This window comes from Strix uralensis, chromosome 7 (genome assembly GCF_047716275.1).
Source record: "Strix uralensis isolate ZFMK-TIS-50842 chromosome 7, bStrUra1, whole genome shotgun sequence".
Taxonomy (NCBI): domain Eukaryota; kingdom Metazoa; phylum Chordata; class Aves; order Strigiformes; family Strigidae; genus Strix; species Strix uralensis.
This window is the reverse complement of record NC_133978.1, coordinates 21,672,950-21,693,893: the sequence shown is the minus strand read 5'-3', so window position 1 is coordinate 21,693,893 and position 20,944 is coordinate 21,672,950. Positions and strand designations below refer to the sequence as shown.

Genomic DNA, 20,944 nt, shown 5'->3' with positions numbered 1-20,944 from the left:
ATCTTCCTCTTGTCTGTACTTACCAAATGTCAAGTCAGCTTATAACTTCTCTCAAGTGAGTACAATGTTTTTGGTCTTTAGCTGTGTAACACAGATTTCCTTTCATTCTTGTAACCCATTTCTGAACAGTCTCCAATCTGGCAGTATTTTGTTTCAAATCTGAGTATAGAACAAGTTATGAAAGCTTGTAAATGTTGTGGAAATAACCCCATATACTATGAAGGATATTGTGCCTTTCCTATATACACATCCAGGGATCACATCTTCTGTCTTAAGCACCATATTGATCTAGGTACAAAATGTTTGCTTTCCATCCCTAAATTCTTCTAAGGGGCACTGTTATTAATACAGATTTTATGTTTTACAGAGTTTTAAAAATTTCCTATTCATACAAAATTTTTAAAAAAGTCTCTAAAGCACAGATTAAGTAAGCATAGTTTATTTCACCATCAAGACAACTAGACTTAGTCATTATTTGTCACATTAAGCATTGTTTGCAAACTCTATCAGCAGTGATTTTATATTTTCTCATAGACCACTTGATATAAGGGTTTCATACAAGTGTAGAGAAACTATACGCAATATGCACCAACCTTATGGCTTGCACCAGTTTTACAGCATTCCCTTCCCTTCACCTACCATGTTCAGGCTTTGCTATCCCAAGGTCACCCTGGGCTTGAAAGGAAATTTTCCAGTTCTTTTGTGGTTTTTGATAGAGAGCTCAAAGCAAGACTAGTTTTGTTTTCAAAGCACTTGTCAGGCAAAAACCTTATTCTTCTGTCAATGAGTTCTTGATAAAGATGCCGGAGCCCTGCCAGCTGTGCTGCCAGTTGTCTGCTGGTAGGCTGACACTCCTCTGAGTGCCTTTGAACCTCCTGCCTGAGGATATGCAGATCTTGCTTTGAAAGATTTTAGTCTCTTCCTAAAGTCTTATATCTGGCTACATCTCCAGTGAGTTCCTTTTTTTAATACACTTTTTTCAAGAATGATTGCTTCCATAGCACTGCATTAATTCGCTTTTCATCAGTTGTCATATAGCGTAAGGAGAGACAAAACTGCCTGACACACCCTCCCATGAAAAATGTATCATCCTTGTGATCAGCTTAGCCATTTCTGATCATTTTCAATACTCCTATGAAGCTGATAGCTGGTTTATGAAAACACACAGAATTGAAGGTCTGCCTTTTCTGAATTCAAGACTACTAAAAATCAGAAAATGTTTTTAAGGCTTTGTTGGTAGGACAGCTGCTAAGGATTTCATACTTAGATCGTTCCTAGTTTCCCAGTTGAATGCTGCTAAACATGTCTGGTCTCTCAGCTTCTCAGGAAGAGTTTTCTCTGAAGTGTTGACACCTGGAAAAATCTCTGAAAAGTTTATCCTGTCCAGCTATTATGGTATTATTTTTGTAGTGGTTAGAGTACTTCTCTAGGACCTTCTAAAAGGCAAGTTGGTTTGGGATGATGGAAAGGAAGGTGATGCCATTTACCCTTGTCCTGTCCCCACAATCCTCCTTCGTGACCCACAGGCAATTTGCAGTTCAAGGTAATCTATTGTTACCAGGCCGTTTGTTGAGTGTGTTTTTAGAGCTGGAGAGAGAAAGAAAAGCCTCATTCCTCTGGTTTCACTTCCAGGCTCACATCCTCTGGTTTCACATCCCAGAACAGTTATGGATGCCCCCTCTCTGACAGTGTTCAAGGCCAGGTTGGATGGGGCTTTGAACAACCTGATCAAGTTCCAACTCCCCATGGCAGGGGGGTTGGAACTAGATGATCTTTAAGGTCTCTTCCAACCCAAATCATTTTATGATTCCATGTTCTTACTTTCTATCAGAAAAGCTTTCCCTTTCAGATCTTGTACAGGCAGAGGGCAAATGTCCTTGTCGTGGATTAATACTGAATGAGAGAACAAGTATTTTGCAAAATTCACCGATGATTCCATAGAACATACATATAATGTGCAGATAAATATTTGCATATAAGTCACACAGATAACTAAAGCTCATATACATTAGAAACACAATTTTTAGCTTAAATAGGTTCAAAGCCTACTAAGGAAAGTTGGAAAATTCCCGTTAACTTCTGCAGCTTTCAGATTAAATCTTAGGGACTTGGGTCAAGCAAAGCACTTAAGTATAGCCTTAGCTTTAGCCATGTGGGTAGTCTCCGGTGGAGCCACTCCTTGCTCCCGAGCACACACTTGGTGAAAGGCTTTGCTGGATCTAATCTTTATCCTAAGTTCACAGTCATCCTGGCTCTGAGTTGCTTTATCAGCTACGATATATTAATTAATATGAGAAGTTTAATTTCTTGACCTGTTTACAAAAGTGGGAGGGTAGTACTATTTCACTATTTCCTGTGAGTTGTGTTTCAAAGTTTTGCTAAAGACGGAAGTAGAAAATCATGGGACTGATTCAGGAGATTTTTTTTTTTTTTTTTTTTCAATCTGATACTGACGTGATGCGTGACTTCAGGTGGCTCCCTTAAGTGTGTCAGAGATTTCAAGCTTCAGAGATTATTACCTGACTGTAGAGGACCACAGAACTCAGAGACAGAACCCCAAAATAAACTTCCCCTGTTCCTCACACACTAAGCACTCCTGCACCACACCAAGGGAACTCCAGGGTAACAGCCATCCTCCAAGACCATGATTTTACCATGAGAGATGAACTTTTGGGATCAAAGAAGGACCAAATCCACATGGGGGAAACCATGAGCCAATGAAGTCATGTGTGTCCAAGTCCAGGTTCCTTTAGAGTTTATCATTCTAGTTATTTTTTTCCTACTTGCACAACTTATTGCAGTAAGTCATTTGACTCAGCACATACCAGCAAGGTCTTTTAGGTTACAGGGGTAACCATAGTCTGTTTCTTTCTGACACAGGTTATAATTAATTATTTTAAAGGAAAGCTGATTTTGAATTCCGTGAAATGAATAAATACACTGGTAGGCAAGTGGTGTGTTCTGTCATTGCATTAACCAGCAATGAATCCCAAGCAGGAGGGGAAGTACATCTAGGGGCTTCAAGCTCCTGTACTGGTCCAGTGTCAACACGTGTACTTATTTCAAGCTATAGACACTCCCTTCTACACTGTGAAACCAGAGGCTGAGGCATCTTCAAGACCTGACTTCACTCATCAGCCCCAACTGCTTTTGCAGCATGCAGGTAACGCAGGTGCTGGGACTGTCTCTTCGAAGCTGGGGACTTCTGGTAATTGCAGGGCTTGGACAACCACACCTCTCCATATCTGTACCAAGCCATACAACACAACCTGTGCATGAGAACAAGGAGTGGCAGGTAAAATTAAGAACAATGCACAAACTCTGTTGGGGTTCTTCCCTGTGTGATACAGAAGCTTGTATTTTCATTGTAACTTGACTTTTTCTTTTGTTTGCATCCTGTTCTAAAGTTACAAAAACATATTTACTTTCTGTTAGCTATTGGAAAAGCAGGCTGTGGTGTTCTCTTTCATTTTTTGCCTTGTAAATATTTGTGAGTTTAATCAAGTGCTGTGTCTGTTTAAGCTTTTGTTAGCACTTCCAGTGTTAGGCAACAGAAAGCAGTACTTTTGCCAAAGTTTTTATCCACAGGAAAAAAAGATTACCCAGGCTAGCTATATGGCATATCAGTACCCAGATTATCAAGAAGAGATAATTATATTTAAATTTATATTGAATGTCATGTCAAGACTCTAAGCCTTTGTCCACTGTAAGCTGTAATTTCTTCATAGACAAATGCTAGTGGAAATTTAGTAGCCACTTCACACAAGCAGTTAAAAAAAAAAAAAGTTAAAGAGAAAAATGAGATCCCCCTCTTAATCCTGTATGAATAAAGAATATTTCTTGTTATTTCATAATCTGTGTATGTGTGTTAGAAATCATTCTGTCTTTAATAGAGTTGCATATGGCCTAGCAGTGACTGGGTATAGCATACACAATACCTCCCTTAAAGCTGGCCAAGTTGTTTATAGGGATATTTTCTGTACAGAATAATCTACTGTTTGGTTTGAGAGTAGTCAGGATCCACGCCAAATGAAAACGTTTGCTTTCTGCTCTGCAGAATTTGTGAAGAGACAGTAAGCTGTGATCATACATAACAAATGTGCAATACTGGCCTCCAAATTACTTTCAAGGTTGCATCGTCTTGCCTTTAGCCTTCTACAGCCATTTTGCAGCTGCTAGAAGTTCTGTGTAGTCCTATGGGCCTGTGGAAATTATTGTGGGTACCCACCAGGAATCAGGTCCATGTCAGCTTGTGCAAGAGCCTAAATACTGGATTTCCTCCTTTGCTTTGCAATTGCTTCTTGTGCTGATGATTACAGATGTTTCTTTATGGACATGAAGAACAAACTTTGAGGCTAACACAACCTCTGCTTAAACTGGTGGATTAAGGAGTCCTAGTGTGCTCTTTGGTCTGGATAACTCCAACTGTTTGTAGTACCCCTCCCACTACTTTTTGTCCCCATTACATGCCTTGGTTTCGCAGGAAGAAAGCTTAGGGATCTAAGCCAGAAGAAAGCCATCCAGATTGCTACAGCACAAAATCCCTAAGTGTGCCAGGATCAGCTCCCACTGTTCAATCCAAACACTGCTAATTTCATTACTACATTGAGGAGGCAAACTACAGACACATATTTATGCCTGTATCCCCAATTCAGCTGGGAAATCCCAGAGCCAGCTGTAATTTCAGGCATATCCCTGAAGCCAAGTCTGTATGTGAGCAAATTTTCACACTAAAGCAACAAACTTTCATCCCTTGTCTCCAATTTTAAGTGTTGGCTTATCAGAACTAACCACAGGATTTATGGTCTAGCAGCAGTCTGGGATAGTAAATTTTTAGACAGGGCTAACAAGCAATTTCAGGATAGGCAGTGGATTTTTCCACAATGGAGCAACACTGCAAAAGATAGACTGAAGTAGGACCAGGAAGAGATTCATAAAGGATTGTTTCCTCTTGCACCATGTCTGAGTAACTATAGCATCCCATTACGCTGTACTAGTTCTTCTCCAGAAACTGGGTGACAGAAGAGAGCATCAACTGCAGTTTGTGCTATGTTTCTCAAATCCATCTTGTGTATATTTTCTTCAAACCCTTTGTGTCCTGTACTCTGCCCCACCTCTGCAATCCACAGGGGCCTAGCAGTAACCTGATTGCCTGACCCCACCTTAAACAGCTTCACTGCAGCCTTTCAGAGTCCCACCAAAAGACCTCTGGCTCATTTCACACTGCTGCAAATGCACAAGACTGAGCAGTTGCATGGGACTGGCAGAATTACAAAGCAACACCAGCCTGCTGTAACTTCTGTCCTTGTGGCCATGCAGGAAAGAACTTGTCCCCCAAACTGATTCCAGAAGCACTCTGCCCTGCTCTGGAAGGCGCTGGGGAATCTGAGCTGCACAGACAGAGATCTCATGGCCACATACAAGTAGCAAGCGATGCCACAGAGCTAAGGCATACCTGTAAGCATGGATATCAGAGAGCTCATCTCTATGCAGTCTTACATGTTCTGGTTCTTAATATGCAAATTAGTCCCTCATGACATATGTGATTTTTGAAATCTTTACATTGCATATTCATTTGGAAAGTTCTGAGGGGAACAGCAAGTGATTTTTCTTGTTGCGATCTTTTCTCTAACCTTTAAAAGGAACCTGAGTAAATTCCTCTCTAAAAGGAATTTTAGGACTGAAATGTTTTATTGGGACCCTGACCATAATGTTTAGGTTGTGACTTCTAGAAAGCAGATTTTTACTGTGCCATTTGTAGCCCTCTCTGCTCAGAGGCTGGTGTATGTATCACAAATAAACAATTTCCCCTAAGAGAACATTGAGGTTCCATGTGTCTGGCTGGGGTATTTTCCTGTGGTTTGGTTTTTTTTTTTGTGGAAACTAATCTGCAAGACTCCCAGATGTGAAGCTGCCTGATGGTAAGACCCTACATTTTTCAGCATCAGTACACATAGAACATATAGACCTCATGTTTTGTAGTGCACAAAGTTCTGTGCCAGTAGAACTTTGCATTATCAGCAAAGAACTTGGATTTTATTCCACATTTCAGTGAATATGGAAAGTAATCAAAGGCCATTTTTTCTGGTTTTTGGAATATTGCAGAGGAAGTATCTATGGCAAAATGAAAAGCCTTGGAGAATAATTTTAGATCCCATCTGTGTGTTTTTTAACAATCTTGCTCAAGACATTGTTGTGAAACTAGCCTAGGCTAATATTGTTCTACTTGTACTTTGTCAATTTCTGTTTTATTGTCAGTGTATTAAAAATGTTTAAATTCTACTAGTGTTGAAGGTCTGAGCCAGTTGAGTAATGGTATCTTGCTACAGAATAACAGAAAAATAGAAACAAAAGGAGTATGATGATACTTTGCTTTTAGAAGTTTCTATGTCCCTAATCTAGCAATATCCTTCAAGTATCTGGATGTAGCCATTAAAATCAATACACGAGAACTTGGGAGATCTTGGGCATTTTTCTTATTTGAGAACCCAAGTGAGAAGTAAATCACCCAGTGTCCTGGTTCCTCACGAGGTCTTCTGTGGTATCAGTGCAGTCAAGTGCAATAAATAAATAAACTCCATGTGCTAATATAAAGGGCTGATCTAAATCGACCATTTCCATTGAATTATTTAGTTACCAGCTGGAAGAACAGATATTTCATTGTAATTTCCTTTCTGGTTAATTCACTTACAATAAAGAACATATGAAATACAGTGGTATGACAAGGTTTTTTAATTCTTTGGAAAAAATGACTTAGTGAGAAAGGGGGAAGTTAGAGTGGGTGTTTGACCTGTAAAGGCCTAGGGATAATGGGCTGTGAATCCCTGTTTGGTGATTTGCACTGTGTATTTATTTATGTTAGGGTATGTAGTGTTTACTTCTAGAAATTCTGGAATTCTGGTGTGGGTTTATTAAGACTAACCCAGTTTAAATCAAAGGAGATTTTACCTGACTTGTCAGGTAAGTCTTGCACTTACTTTTGTAAGAAAAATAGGACAAAGGGGTCCCTCTCCTCTTGTAAGACTGGGCATCAGCATACCCCCTTGCAGTGCTCCAGCGGGGAATGCTGCTGTGCTGCAGATGTGTTGCCACAACCTGCTACTCCTGTCACCCCTGACTTTGTTCCAGGTGTAGAGTAAGGCCCCTCTGAGCACGTGTCTGTTACACATCACGAATGGTCTCTCGGTCGAGGGTGTCAGACCCTTGAAGCCGTTGCAGCGGTCGAAGCCATCTCCCATCCGGTTCTCCGTTCCCCTCGCCTGGGCGATACGGTCCTCACGGCCCGCAGAAAGGCGTGAGCATCCCTGACGCAGCTGGGAGCACGCTCAGCCAGCTTAGCTCAACCACCCTTGCGGGGCTGTACGCCGTGACGGCTGACGGGGGACACCGGGTGGGTCTCTCTGCTCCTCCTGGGCTGCCGGCCTAGGCCATTCCCCGCAGGGGTTGGCCTGCGGCTGCCGTAGCCCCGTGAGGAAGCGGCGGTGCCTCGGTGCCCTCCCCGACACGTCTGCGCTTGGGCAGCTCCGGCCTTCGCGTTCACCCGAGTCGGGGGGGCGCGCCCGCCCGCGCGCCTGCCGGCGGTGCCGCGGCGCCCCCTGCCGCCCTGCCGGTACGCAGGCCGCGTGGCGCAGGGCGGGGCTGGCGGCGGGTCCCGTGACGGCGCTCAGCTGACCGCCGGGCGGGCGGCGCGGTGGATGGCGCCGGCGGGTGTGGGGGCAGCGGCAGCAGCGGCGCGGCCTGCGGTCACGGTGAGCGCCGGGGCGGTGCGCCTGCCCGCCCGGGCCGGGTACGGTTACCGGCTTCCCGGCTCACTGTCCTTCTCCCGCAGATGAACGGGGCCCCGCGGGACGCGGCGGAGCCGGCGCCGCTGTGGGAGCGGCCCTGGTCGCTGGAGGAGATCCGTAAGGGCAGCCAGAGCTGGTCCTTGGCTTCGGATGCGGGGGTGAGCGGTGCGGCCGGGCCCGGGCCTGAGCCTGGGACCGGAGGGGTGTGCGGGCCGCGGCCTCCCCCGGGGCTTCGGAGGTGTCAGTCGGGGCCGTGTGCGGGGCGGTGCTGCCGCCGGCGGGCCCCAGCAGCGGCCGGGGGTCGCCTGCCGGCCTGCCTCGGGAAGGGCGCTGTGGTCGCAGCCCGCCGGGCGGGACGCGGCGAGGGCAGCCCCGGTCAGGGCCCGGCGGGTCGGCAGGCTCTCCCGTTGCTTTAACCCTGCGGCCCGGGCGAGAAAACTAAAATGGGGAGTTGGCCCGAAAGGAAATGCAGAACGAAGCGCAAACTGAGTAGGATGGGACTTGGTCCTGGGTGTACGCGGGGCTGCTTCAGTCTAAACTGTGTTTATTTTGATGCTCAGTTGAAGTGTACGATCAGCTCTGCCTGTGTCCTGAACGGTGCCAAAAGAAAAAGGAGTTGAATGCTGACTCTTGCTTTCCTCTGTTGTAAACAGCTTCTGCATTTTCTGCAAGAGTTCTCACAACAAACCATTTCCAGGACTCATGAAATCAAAAAGCAAGTAGATGGACTGATTAGTGAAACAAAAGCCACAGACTGTCGACTTCATAATGTCTTCAATGACTTTCTTATGTTGTCCAATACACAGTTCATAGAGAATGTGAGTATGTACTTGTACTTCAAACACTGGTATTGTCCCTTACTGGAAGAAGTGGTGAAGTGATTTGACTTTTCAGCAAGTCAGATGTTAAGTTAGAGATGAAGTGCCTTTTAATCACTTTCTGTTAAAGAGTGTCCTAATTCCTTTGTGAGTGATGCACTATCCAATATTGTTAGATTCCCTTTTGCATTTTTTGAGGCACCTTCCTTCTTTGTTTATATGTGACATGGAGATCAGAGTTTCATTTTGAGGACTGTGAATAAGTTGGGATCTCTGGGATGTCTTGGTATGTCTTTACAGGTAGCGTGTATGTAACATTTGGCTGCACTTGGCTGTCTAAATGTGAAGAATGTTACGCGATACTGTAAATTTGCCCAGTGGTGTTATTTTATGCTAAAAGCAGTTGGTATTAAAGGGGTTGGGCTGTAGACAGTTGTCTGATACGTTTGGTCATGATGAGTGTATTTGTTGGTTAATATTCCCATTTTATGAATATTACTATTTTAAGAAGGTAAAAGCTAGACTTGAAAGCCTGTTACGATGTTGTATCACTAGGAGTATGTGTGTAATTAAGATGTAGAGCCTTAATAGTCTTTCAGATTTGTGGAAGATTTTTAGCACTGAATTTTATCGGGTATTTTGTTCTGATCAGCATTGTTCTCAGGTCACGTGTGTCTCACCTGAAGCCATGATGCTATTATTGGAAAGATACTGGCAGAGGGCAGCATAATGGAAATTTAGATTTCTGTTGTGGGGTTTGGTGTGGTTTTTTTTACAGAGCTGCAATGTCTTTTCCGGCCTACCTTTGCTGTTCAGCATAATGGTTCTGCTGAGAACAGTTTGTACCAAACGTCTTAAATCTTGGGTGCTTGAGGCTGTTTGTTCTCAAATTTAAGTGAAAGAAATAGGTCTTCATTTCTAGTTCTCAATTTAGCTAATGTGAGAGATCTGTCTCTTCCCAGGGGGTAACTGCACCTGTGTTTGAGAGATTTGAATTTAGGCTTGCAGGTTCAAGGGAGACTTTTTCTTCTTGTGTCTCCTTGTAGTTGATCCTACAAAAGAGTACTAAAAGAGCTAGATGGGAGGGATCATTGGAACATACTGCAGGCTGAGGGAGGATTTGAACCTTCTCTGTAAGTACAGGAGAGGGGTAAATGCTAAAGAAGGAAAGCTACTAAATGACAGAAAACAAAAGGAAAATAGCCCATAAGTAAACTTAAGTTTGACTTTGAAGGTTTCTAGAATAGCTTTATGTTAGGGGACATAAAACAGTGCTTCCTTTAAACATATTCATGTCAATCTGTGAAGAGGGTTAAAGGGTCAACTTGTCTTCTACTACTGCAGTGACGTTTGCACTCAAATTACCTCAGTTGGGTTGAGAGGCTGCCTGATGGTAACTTCAAGGTAATGACTTCAATGCATGAAGGAGGCTATGAAGATGCTTGGCATCATCCATGGCTTCTTTGTTTAAATGTGTAATGAATTAATGTGTAATTAATTACACATTAACAGTGTTTTTTATTTTGTTGGTGGTGCCTGTGGTTTAGCCGTCGCAGCAGTATGTTGTTCTTAGTTGAATTAATTTTGCTTGATTTTTTAGAGAGTGTATGATGAAGAAGTGGAAGAGCCTATTCCCAGAGCTGATGTTGGAGACAAAACAGAGCAGGTAGTTAACTTAAGCTGTCTTGAGTGCTGGCAGTATGTTTACACCTGTTGTCTATCTTCTCATTTTCAAACTTACTTTGCGGACATTTACAACTTACAAACCAAACTGTTTCCTTTCTCCTTGAAGTTTCTCTGTTGGAAGGTGTATGTCATTCAAACATAAAGTTGACAGTAACATTGGAGGCTACTACAGTGTATGATAATGTGTTAGGGCCTCCCCAAGCTCAGTACTGTGTCCAATAGGCAAGACTTATGTGTCAATTTTCAAATGGCTATGCATGTTTTTTCAGGAAGAGAACTGAGGCCTTGGGCCTTCTTACTGGATTCAGAGGTAGTGAACTGGGGAAGCAGAATTCGACTGCAATTCCCAGGGATAAAAACTCAGAGAGCTTTAGCTTTTTATATATCTTACAGTCTAGGTGTATTATACCATAAATGTTCCCCTGATGGGCTGGGAGCACAAATAAGATAGTACTGTGTGTGGTTGTTTTAGAACATCTCTGTTTCTGCAAGTGATAAAGATGAATTAAATCAAGCAAAAAAGGGTTCTGAAGGTCTTTCTCTTACCTATAGTGAAAAAGCTTTCATTGTACTAATTTGAAGTTACAATTTTGCATGCATGTTGCAGTGAGATTGAGTCCTGAGTAAAATGCAATGAGAATGTGTTATTCCTGTTACTAAAGGAGAAGACACGGGAACAGAAAGAAGCTGATCTGATCCCCAAAATCCAAGAAGCAGTGAATTATGGGTTGCAAGTCTTGGACAGTGCATTTGAACAGCTAGACATCAAAGCAGGCAACTCTGACTCAGAAGAGGAAGAAAGTAACGAAAGGGTGGAACTGATACTTGAGCCAAAGGTGGAGAGACTTGTTCTTTCTGGGAGCATGGGGTTGTGTTTGGCTTTGTTGGACTTGCTCTTTGTTTCTGTCAGCAGTATCACTGTGTTGGTATAAAATTGGTATTCGTTACCTAAAAAGGATTTGATGAGTACATCCGAAGAAGTGCTTCTTGCTGAGCTATTCCTTTTGTAGCCTACTTGTCTTGCAGTTGAGTAGCATTAACATATGGCACCCTAAAGAGAGTTAAATGGCAGTGAACTTGGAAAGGAAATCCTCAATTTGAGGTGGAGTGGGACCTTTAAATTCCTGCTTTTTAGGAACAAACAATATCTTCATAGGTGATTTTTATTCTGCTAGTAATTAAGAACCCTAGGTGTAGGATTTGGGATAAGACTGATGCCCACAAGTCTTTGCAAGAATATTCCTGTTAGGTGACAGCTATAAAACAAGTTGGGACCACACAAATAGAAGTAGCCCCGTTCTTCAACAGTGTTAAAAAGGAATAAACCTCAGCTGGCCCACCCACGTGCATGCTGACTTGAAGCATGTGTCTGGTGTGACTCTCTTTAAACAAGCTTGTATCTTTCTTGAGTTAAAACAAGGGGTGTAAGATTTCAGTCTTCATCAGCATCGTAGAGCTGCTCCTAGATATCAGAAAGACCTGACGTTGTCTCTTTCCAGGATCTCTATATTGACAGGCCTTTACCTTACTTGATTGGCTCTCAGCAGTTTATGGAACAAGATGATGTTGGCCTTGGAGATCTCTCTAGTGAGGGTATGTAGTGGCATGACCTCTTATTCCCATGCAAGTAACTAGTTCCTAATTTGAGACTTCAGTCTGTTTTAACTCACAGGTGGGGTTATACTGCCTAGTGCTCTTGTACATTTAGATGCACACTGTAATTAGCTGGGGAAAAAACGTGCATCATGTTGTAACAACCGCTTTTCCAGTATGCAAAGCAGTAACTTCTCAGTAACTTGTCCTCTGTATATTAGAAATGCAAAATACTAAAATTTCATCAGCCTTCAAAGCTCTTCCAAACCACGCTCTTTTCCACCCGATTTTTAGTTTTCTTCACAAAGCTTTTAAAGTTGCTGTCGATATGGCTGGTGACTACCTTGCTCTGTGTACAGACATCTTGTCTGATCTTAACTTTTCTGTTTTCATTTATAATAGAAGGATCAGTAGATAGTGATCGTGGAAGTGTAATGGACAGTGAAGAGAAGGATGAAGAGGTAAGTGACATGTGACAGAATAACAGCTACTTTGCACAAGCATCTGTGACTCCTTGGCTGCATGTGAGGCCATTAGCTACCTTGCTTTTTCACGTGGGGTCTCAAGATAATATTGCACAAAGTCTGTTCCCTATGTCAGTTGTGGTAAATGTGCTTTTCATTATTCTTACGCAGTAGTTTCCTCTGCAGCTTTTCAGAGGACCAATAAGGTAGTGTTGGCTTTAACTGCTATTATAGTAGAATACTTCAAACTGAAGTGTTTTGTTCCAGTCTAACTTCACTTCATAAAGCAAATCAGATTCTTATCAATAATTGTATTTATGGAAAACCAAATCTGTTGTAAATTACAGTTACAAAGAATGGGATGGAGACTAACAGGAGCAAGCTTGAAGGTTAAGTAGGTGTCAGGAATGCATTTCCAGGCTTTGCCTCAAATCTGCTGCAGTGGACTATCAATTTCTGCTATGTTTTGCCACCTTAGCTAGGATGTCTCTGCTTTGTAACTGTGCTATGGAAGCACTCCCTTTTTCCTGAGGAGTTAACTTTAATTGAGCAAAGACACCAAAAGCAAAGTTCCTTTTACTTAAATGCACTGTCAGATGGAGCTTGCTGTCTTCACTAAATTAATGACTTTCCAGTGAGCTCCATTCATAAAGATGATCAGTGGTGGGGAAATAATTCCTTGGTCAGGTCATGGTGAGGAGATCTGAATGTCCAAACATAGGCAACTCCAGAGTTTGAGCCTTCTCCCTTAAACATTGGACAAAGTAAACGTGTGATACTTGTCTTTGGGTCTCTTGTGTTCCAGGAATCGGATGATGAATTTGGAAACCCTAGTGAAGATGACCAAAAGACGGTACGGTTATACACCCTGGTACATACCTGAAAGACTTTCCACTTGTGACACAGTGAGGATGCGACAAAGAGGAGATGAGAGCTCTAGACAATTAACTATTAAAAACTTTGGCTAAGCCTGATTCGTATAACTTTGTAAGGGAAGGTTGTCCTGGCCAGATGGCACTGTGTTGTGAAATTGAACCTGGGTTGGGCTTAAAGACATGCTTGCAAGCCATCACTAGGTGCAAAGCATATATGGGATGGCATTGCCTGATGTCTGTTTTCCCGAGGAATTACTTTGGAGCCATGAGAGTTCAAAGAATCTACCTCAGGAAAACTAGGCTCCTGTGGGATTATTGGGTCTATAATTAAAATTCTAAACTTGCTGTGTAGGAAGTAAGGAACAGTGCAGTTTGGTTATGACATGAAACCAAAGCTGTGAACAGTATTAAACGTCCGAAAAGTATGTCCGTTTGGGTAACAATTGAAAAGGGAAAAAAAATGTTTAGATTGAAAAATTCAAGCCTGACTTTAGTTGCTGGTAGTAGGAGAAGGCATCTTACCCATGTTTAGATGTGCCAGTGCAAAAGACTTTTATGTGGGGATCCTCAGTCTGAAATGATTTAGTGCCAAAAGAGAAATGTTTCAAAAAGCAACCCTTTTTAAAACTATGTATTAATAAAGTAATGTTACAAAAGCACTCAGATGTTACATTAAGCTGTATTTACCTTCATAGGGTAACTTTGTATGCCTGATGTATTTTAAGATGAGCAAGTGCCTTTGGGTTGTCATGATTTAGTTGACTTCTGGGCCCTTGTCTGTGTTGACCCCCAGCTCACAATTCACTTAATCTTTTTCATCCTTTTTATTCTTATTGACATGACTGAAGCCAAGATGTGGGCATGTATTTATTGTCTGTCATTCTGCTATCCACCTTAGGAATAGCTCAAGATGATACAATTTTTTACTAGCTGATGGCAATGTTCCCGCGTTAAGGCTAAATACTAGGTCTTTAGTGGAGAGAAGTTTATAAACTAAGGGAATCAGCACAGCCAGAGCAGTTCAGGCTTGTGTACAGTAGCGGTATGCTGCTTGTGAGGAGAGCCTTAATGTCCTCAGTTGCATCTGTGGTCCAGAAATGTTTGGTCACACAGCACAGGGATGTAGTAGAGAATGTGGCAACTTGCTTGGAGCTACAGGCACTCCTTCCTTACCTCTCAAAAGCTGTGAAATACCCCAAACTGGCTGAATGTTTCCCTCCTTTCAGTAAGTTTGCTTTGAGTATTTTCTCTAAACAGGTGTAGTTTTGTGTTACTTTGTATGCCAACTTCAGGAGAACACAACAGGGTATTACTGTTTTTTAGAGGACAGCACAGATGAGTGATGAAGAAGATTATGATGGCTGTGATCTCTTTGACTCTGAAAAAGAGGAAGATGAGGATGGAGACTTAGATGAAAGCACAAGGGTTGTAAGTAACCGTTGCCTTCCTGGAGGGAGAGATTTGACTTCCTTCATGAAAAATCTGTCCTTAGAGGGATTATAATGGTAACTTTCAGTTACCTGGGTTGGGATCCAGTAGAGAGGGCCTGTAAAAATCCTGAATGGTCTTTCAACATGGTTGTTAAGGCTTTATCCCTTTAACTAGGGGACTCCTGCACCCTAAGCTTGCATCAAAGCTGTCTTTAAAGGTCATTAAGAAATTACTTGTTGCATTTTGTGTGGTAAATGCTTCTTGCTTATCCTGCTCTCAAAACAAGGTGACATTAAAAATTATACGATCATAGGAGATTAGAAATGGCCTTTTTTCTCTTGATGGATGCATAATCTCTTAATTGCTTTCTTAATAGAAAGCTGTATTGCCTCTTCTGAGGGCTTCAATCAAAGTCTAGACAGGATATTGTACAAGTGAGGCTGTACGATACAGTATTTATAATAGCAATTGCATCAAGTTGGTAACCAGATTACATATAAGGAATGTGCTGTTGTTTGTCCCTACTCCTCAGAAAACGAAGAGACCAACATCATTTGCAGATGAGCTGGCAGCCCGAATCAAAGGAGAAGTACCAGTCAAACAGGACGAAGAGCGTTCATGTAAGTTAACACTTAAGTTCTGGTAAGTGCTTGTGAGATAGTGGGGGACTCATGAGAGAGCTGGACAGGAGGTTCTGTGTAACAGTACGTGATATTACACGGATCTGCTATTTGAATATGTATTAGGTGAAAGCCTGACAAGAGGAATTAAAGGCACTATTTTGTGTTCTGAGAAACCTTTTGGCCATAACTTACTGGATTAAATTGGAATTCACTGTTATAGTGGAAAATACATTGCTTTCAGGTGAGACCTGTCACTCCCCAAGCGCACATGTTATTGGAAAGGTTTTCTCTCAATCTGATTCTCTCTCTGCATGCAAAACTGCATGTTTGACAACATGCTTCAAGTGACTCCCTTTTTCACATAACTGTGTGGAAGCCACTGGTCACTGTAATCCTTCTGTGAGCTCTACAGTGGAAAACCCGTTTTATGTGGTGTGGGTTGTTTGTTTTTTCCCTCTTTGTGGCTTAAATATACTTTTGGGGGGAACTTTTCCTTGCTACTGTTTTCTGCGATATTTTAGACTACATATTGCATTTACTCGTGTCACTTTTAAAGGGAGAGACCTCTCTCAAGTAGTTATTCATGCAGCAAAGCAGCAGTTGAAAACAGCTGACTGAAATTGAGTTAGCAAGTGCTTGTGAGCCTGCTTTTGACCTGTAATTTTGAGAGCATGAACAGACAAGAACAGTGTGTGTATGTGTTCCTGCGCAGTTCAAACAATTAAGATAGGTCTGTGGATATCGGAGCATAAACCCTACCATCTTACCTTGTTCAGTTACAGGGAAATCTTCTCTTCATTGAAATAACCTTGTGATGGTAGGGCCAGAGGAAATAAAACTGTGGCTTTGCTTTTGGTGTCTGAATCAAGGTATAATATGTCTGGAGCCATTTGAGATGCTCCAAGGTTCTACATAATCTGTGTGGGATCTGTACCATCTGGAATGCTGTGTTGCTCTCTGGCATCTCAAGTGACACTAGTCTGTGTGTAGGCAACTGTGCTGAACCCATAATGCCTGACAGAATGATGCTATTACAATCTTAAGTGCTAATTTTAGAACTTGTACTTCGTAGAATTGCTTCAGTGGGCTGATTCATATGAAAACATATAGGTCAGCTTGGTTAGATTATTTTTTCAGGTTCTTTTTACCACAGATTGATCATAGGCTACAAGTACAGGTGGACTATTTTATTTTTGCTTTGAAATTTTCTTCTTAAAGCGCTGTCATCAGAGAGCAAAACAAGGAAGAACCTGAAAGAGAAGAAGGAAGTTAGAGTTCCACCAGATGGTAAGATATCCCTCTCTCTTGTTTTTGAATTGTGGGCTGGATTGTAAGACACTACTTAGGAAATTGTGGCATCTACTCTAGAAACTGGATGGGATATCAGTGAGCATCCTTGAAGGTGAGTATGTAAACAAATCTAGGTTGTGATGTGCATGTAAAATAAGGCTAGAAACAGGCTCAGTGAGAGTTCTTCCTTAAATGTGGTATGTGGAGCAACCATACAACCCAGTCTGTCTACAGCAGCTTCTCTGTATGTGTCATGTTTATAAGAGAGAGGGGATGGAATCAAACCAGGGTTGGTTTTTTTTTTTTGGTTGTCCCTTTGATTCCTTTCCTGAAACATGGTCAGTCCCACTTCAACTCTTGGCTCTTGTCCTTTCTAGATGAAGATGATGATATATTCAAGCCTCCTAAGCTGACTGATGAAGACTTCACACCATTTGGTTCTAGGGGTGGCCTCTTCAGTGGTGGAACAGGTCTCTTTGATGATGAAGAGGTGAGAATGCTGGAGAGGATAGAAATTGAGTGTGTCCCCCTTTTAAAAACAAAGGATCCCCACAATTCCCACCTCTGGAAGGCAGGGAGGGGAGACAACATTTTGTTGCTCAGTAATATTCAAGTGTGATGGGACAGTGTAGCTTTCCAGTGGAGAAACAGAACTAAATACGTGAGGTACTTATGATCCTTGTGGCACAGAGCCCTCTCTTCTGCAGTGGTGCTGATGAGAGATGCAAGTGTGGTTCTAGCATTACATCAGACAGGTTTAATTCCAGCAAACCTTACTTGGTACCTCACTTCTATCTGTGGAGGTAAGCCAAATACATACAGTTTGTTTATTTTAAAACAGCAGATTTCTATTAAAATACCTGTGAGAATACTGAATTTTGTCATTTTCTCTTTCTCCTTGGGTGTAGGAGAAGTTTGAGAGGAAAGAGAACATGATGTCCTTCCCACTTTATCTTTCATATACTGTATCTGGACAGTGATGCTGTTGGGTTTCTCTGTCTCTGTGTCGTTAAAAGTTCCCTATTGCAATTATGCTCTGTTCTTTCATCTAGTTATTGTACAATTCCTGGGTTACCTGTGTAGGCAAGAAAGGTTCACCTTAAGCTTACTCTTGTGCTATGTATCTAGAGCTGACTTGATGAAGGAATGGCGCAAAGTGCATTTCTGACTTTTTTTTAGCATTGTTCGTGCATATGAAAGGGGATAGAAACGCAATGTCAGGGATACTTAAGATTTAAGAATATGATAGTACAGCTACGTAGAACAAATGATTTCTTCTGATTTTATCATTCGGCTGATATGGGTAACAGTCAAGGTTAGTCTGGAATAATAGCCAACCATTGTCTTTGTGAGATGTTATGCTCCTCGTTGCAACTAGAGCAGAAGTCAGGTGTTCCTAGGAGCCGAGGAGGCTATTAGACTGAAATTTGGAAGGAGGTTTCATGTACGGCTGACCTCAAGCTTACCATGGCAGTCCGCCACAATATAGCCACCAAACAAGGACATTGTATGAAGGGAAGAGGATAGTTCTGTGCAGTGCTTTCCACTCAAACGCAGCCTTTACTGAAAAAATATTAACGTGCCTTCTTTTTAAGTGGCAGCAAACAGCTTTAAAAAATAAAAATAAGTAATCCAGTAGTGCAAGCCAGCTTGTGTCAGTGGAAATTCAGATGAAGCTATCATTAGAGCCTCTTGGTTACTTATTGACAAGACTTTCCTCATACTGTAGACATAGGACCACCAAGCAGGTTTGTCTGTGATTGTTGCCTGCCTGCATACACTTGTTCTTGGTTTTCTGTTACCTGAAAGTTAATCATCTAGGAAGGGTAACTTATCTTCACTTACCCTGTGCAATGGAGGAGGCCTTGCTCTACCAGAAGGCAGCCACAGTAGGTCAACAGGCAAATAGTAGCTGAGAAACGTGCAATTAATCACTGACATCCCTTCTGCAGCCCTGCACTCTCCCACTCTTTCCTAAATATTGCTGCGTTCTTTCCACAAAGCTTTATACAAGACTGTGCATTTTGAGTCTCCAGGTAGACAGCCTCTAATACTCAACTTCCCATAAGAGGGAGGCTTTCAAGAAATTAAGTGGTCAGTACTCACAAGATCTGGAGGCTTCCTGGAGATCTAGACTGTGATTCTTAGGGAGGATCGGCACAGGCAAGTGCAACCTGAACACAAGGACTTTTGTGGGAGTGTCCTGCGATACTTTTGAGCTATAGTGTATATCTCTGCACCATACTGGTGTCTTAGCATCTCGTTAGCAACAATATTAATCATTCATTAACCGTGTGAAGTTCAGGAGTATTTTTATGCTTGTCCTGACCTGAATCATTCCTTCAAACCTTACTGTATAAGCTTCAATAGGAAAGCTTAGAAGAGTGTAATCAGGACAAACAGCTGTAGATTAATTAGTGTAAACCCTTGAAGATGTGCAAATAAAATGTCATTCCTTCTTTGCAGTAAACAGACTGATAATCAGTGTAAATTAAATTTTAGAAGACAGAAAATTACTCTTCTGAATGTATGCACTCATGTTAATGCTTGGGTACCTAGGTTTAAGTCTATATGTGCAGACATCCTTTTGAGAAGGGAGTGGTGGTTAACTCCTCTGTCTTGGCTTAGAAGTGGATATTCTACATGGAAAAATCAGCAACTGTCTTTTGCTACGAAAAACAAATTCACCACTTCCCACCCTTCCCCTTTGCATTTTCATCTACAATCAGAGCGATCTTTTTGCTGAATCACCAAAAGGAGAAGAATCAAAACAAAGAGAGGAGCAGGTCCCAATAAGTGAAGGTAAGAACCAATTGTTGCCTCCTATAGTCCTGTCTATGCTGGGATTTATCACCACTAGCAGCTAGACTGTTTTGTTTCCAAACTAGAAAGTCTGGAGTACCAGTTGTTGGCAAGTCTCTTCTCCCTAGCCTTAATAGAGAACAGCTGTGTTTCCCTTGAATTTTAAATGTGTTTGTTCACTATGACCTCTTACACACACCTACTCTCCTGGAGCTGAAAGGATGTCCTTACTGACATTGGCAGAGCTCTCTGCACTGAGTTCCTGCTGCTGAAGAGTACTTCACAGAATCCAGTTGTGGGTTTGAGTGGAGTAAAGATTTCTTCTTGCAGATTAATGCACATCTGAGTTTCCCATTAGCTGCATATCTAGACCCTTAAGGAGTTTGAGTACACATTCTGTACTGCAGCAGCTTTTACTGAAGCATTGTATTTGAATTTTCAGATACTGATTGGGAGCCTAAGCCTTTTTGTTTTAAGGGTATTGTATTGAAGTGGTTTTGAGTGTGTGAATGTGAACTCTTGTAAATAATGCTATCTGTAAATGTAAATCATGTTTATAAGGTTCAGTTGAGTAGAGCTGTTTTGTGGAGTTTTAATGGAGGAAAAATAGCTAGACTGTTATATATATCTGCAAAAAAACAAGTTCAAGGAGAATGTCTAAAGAGTTCTGAGCTATTGAGGGAAAAAAAGATGGAGCTCAGAAGACTTCTTGGATTCCTATTTCTATGGTTGAGTTCTGAATGCTTTGACAGCATAAAACAAGTGCATCCATTTGTATTGTACTTCCTATGGTTTCAGCATCCTCTACAAAGTCCTTAAAGAAAGTTCCTGCAGGTGCAGTATCTCTGTTCCCAGGTATGATTTACTCAATAGCAGATTGCTTCATGCACAAAATGCTCCATTCTTTAAAACCTGCTGGGGAGGTTTTAAAGAAGAAAACTATCCAAATACAGCAGCACAGCATTGCTTGATCATATGCTTAGCGACAAATGCAGGTGCTTCTACCATGCTAAGCCTAAACTGCAGCATGCTTTATGGATAATCAAGATTCTGTAGGCACTCTGAAGGTAGATATTATTGATGGCAGATATTAGGAGCTGTCAGCTTCCAGTGTTGTGCTATGGACTTTCAAGGATGTGTGTTACTTTGGCTGATACTGTACAGCTTAAGTCTGCAACGCATGCAGTCACAGCTTCCCTCTATACTCTGAGAAGGAAGTGCATTTTGATCTTTCAGATTTGATCATATTTCCTTGGGTTAGCAGAAGAACAGTTTAAACCTCAAGTTCCTATGTTTTTGTGGCATAGGTAAATAAGACCAATCTTGTTTCTCCGGTTTTGGTTAGGAGGATCTGCATACATGTGGAAGGACCAGATCTATAACTCAGAGCTTAAAAAAAAAAAAAATTATACTAAGATCCCTGTTCCATGTCAGACTTCCAGCTGAGCAATGAAAAGAAACATGTCACCAGTCTCTTTAAATCAACTGACTTTGATTTCTGTCTCTGTATAGGAACTTCACCTGATTGAGTTATCAGAATTAAGTTTTGCCCTTCATTAAGAAAGGCCTATTTTTAGA

At 41.9% G+C, this 20,944-nt stretch overlaps 1 protein-coding gene across 7 annotated transcripts in view; it reads left to right on the top strand.

Moving 5' to 3' along the window:
* The first annotated feature begins 7,649 nt into the window (after window positions 1–7,649).
* Window positions 7,650–20,944, top strand: part of WASHC2C (WASH complex subunit 2C) — a 37,782-nt gene continuing 24,487 nt past the window's right edge. For 5 of the 7 annotated variants that reach the window (XM_074874830.1, XM_074874829.1, XM_074874831.1 and 2 more), the window contains exons 1-14: window positions 7,650–7,748; window positions 7,829–7,942; window positions 8,438–8,602; window positions 10,203–10,268; window positions 10,951–11,124; window positions 11,788–11,881; window positions 12,284–12,342; window positions 13,151–13,198; window positions 14,544–14,648; window positions 15,184–15,271; window positions 16,493–16,561; window positions 16,942–17,054; window positions 19,294–19,366; window positions 20,165–20,221. In XM_074874830.1, the coding sequence (XP_074730931.1) occupies window positions 7,695–7,748; window positions 7,829–7,942; window positions 8,438–8,602; window positions 10,203–10,268; window positions 10,951–11,124; window positions 11,788–11,881; window positions 12,284–12,342; window positions 13,151–13,198; window positions 14,544–14,648; window positions 15,184–15,271; window positions 16,493–16,561; window positions 16,942–17,054; window positions 19,294–19,366; window positions 20,165–20,221 (1,279 nt within the window). In that variant the 5' untranslated portion in view covers window positions 7,650–7,694. Of the gene's footprint in view, window positions 7,943–8,437; window positions 8,603–10,202; window positions 10,269–10,950; window positions 11,125–11,787; window positions 11,882–12,283; window positions 12,343–13,150; window positions 13,199–14,543; window positions 14,649–15,183; window positions 15,272–16,492; window positions 16,562–16,941; window positions 17,055–19,293; window positions 19,367–20,164; window positions 20,222–20,944 lie in introns of all 7 variants that reach the window. The other 2 variants (XM_074874826.1, XM_074874832.1) reach the window with 2 other exon arrangements.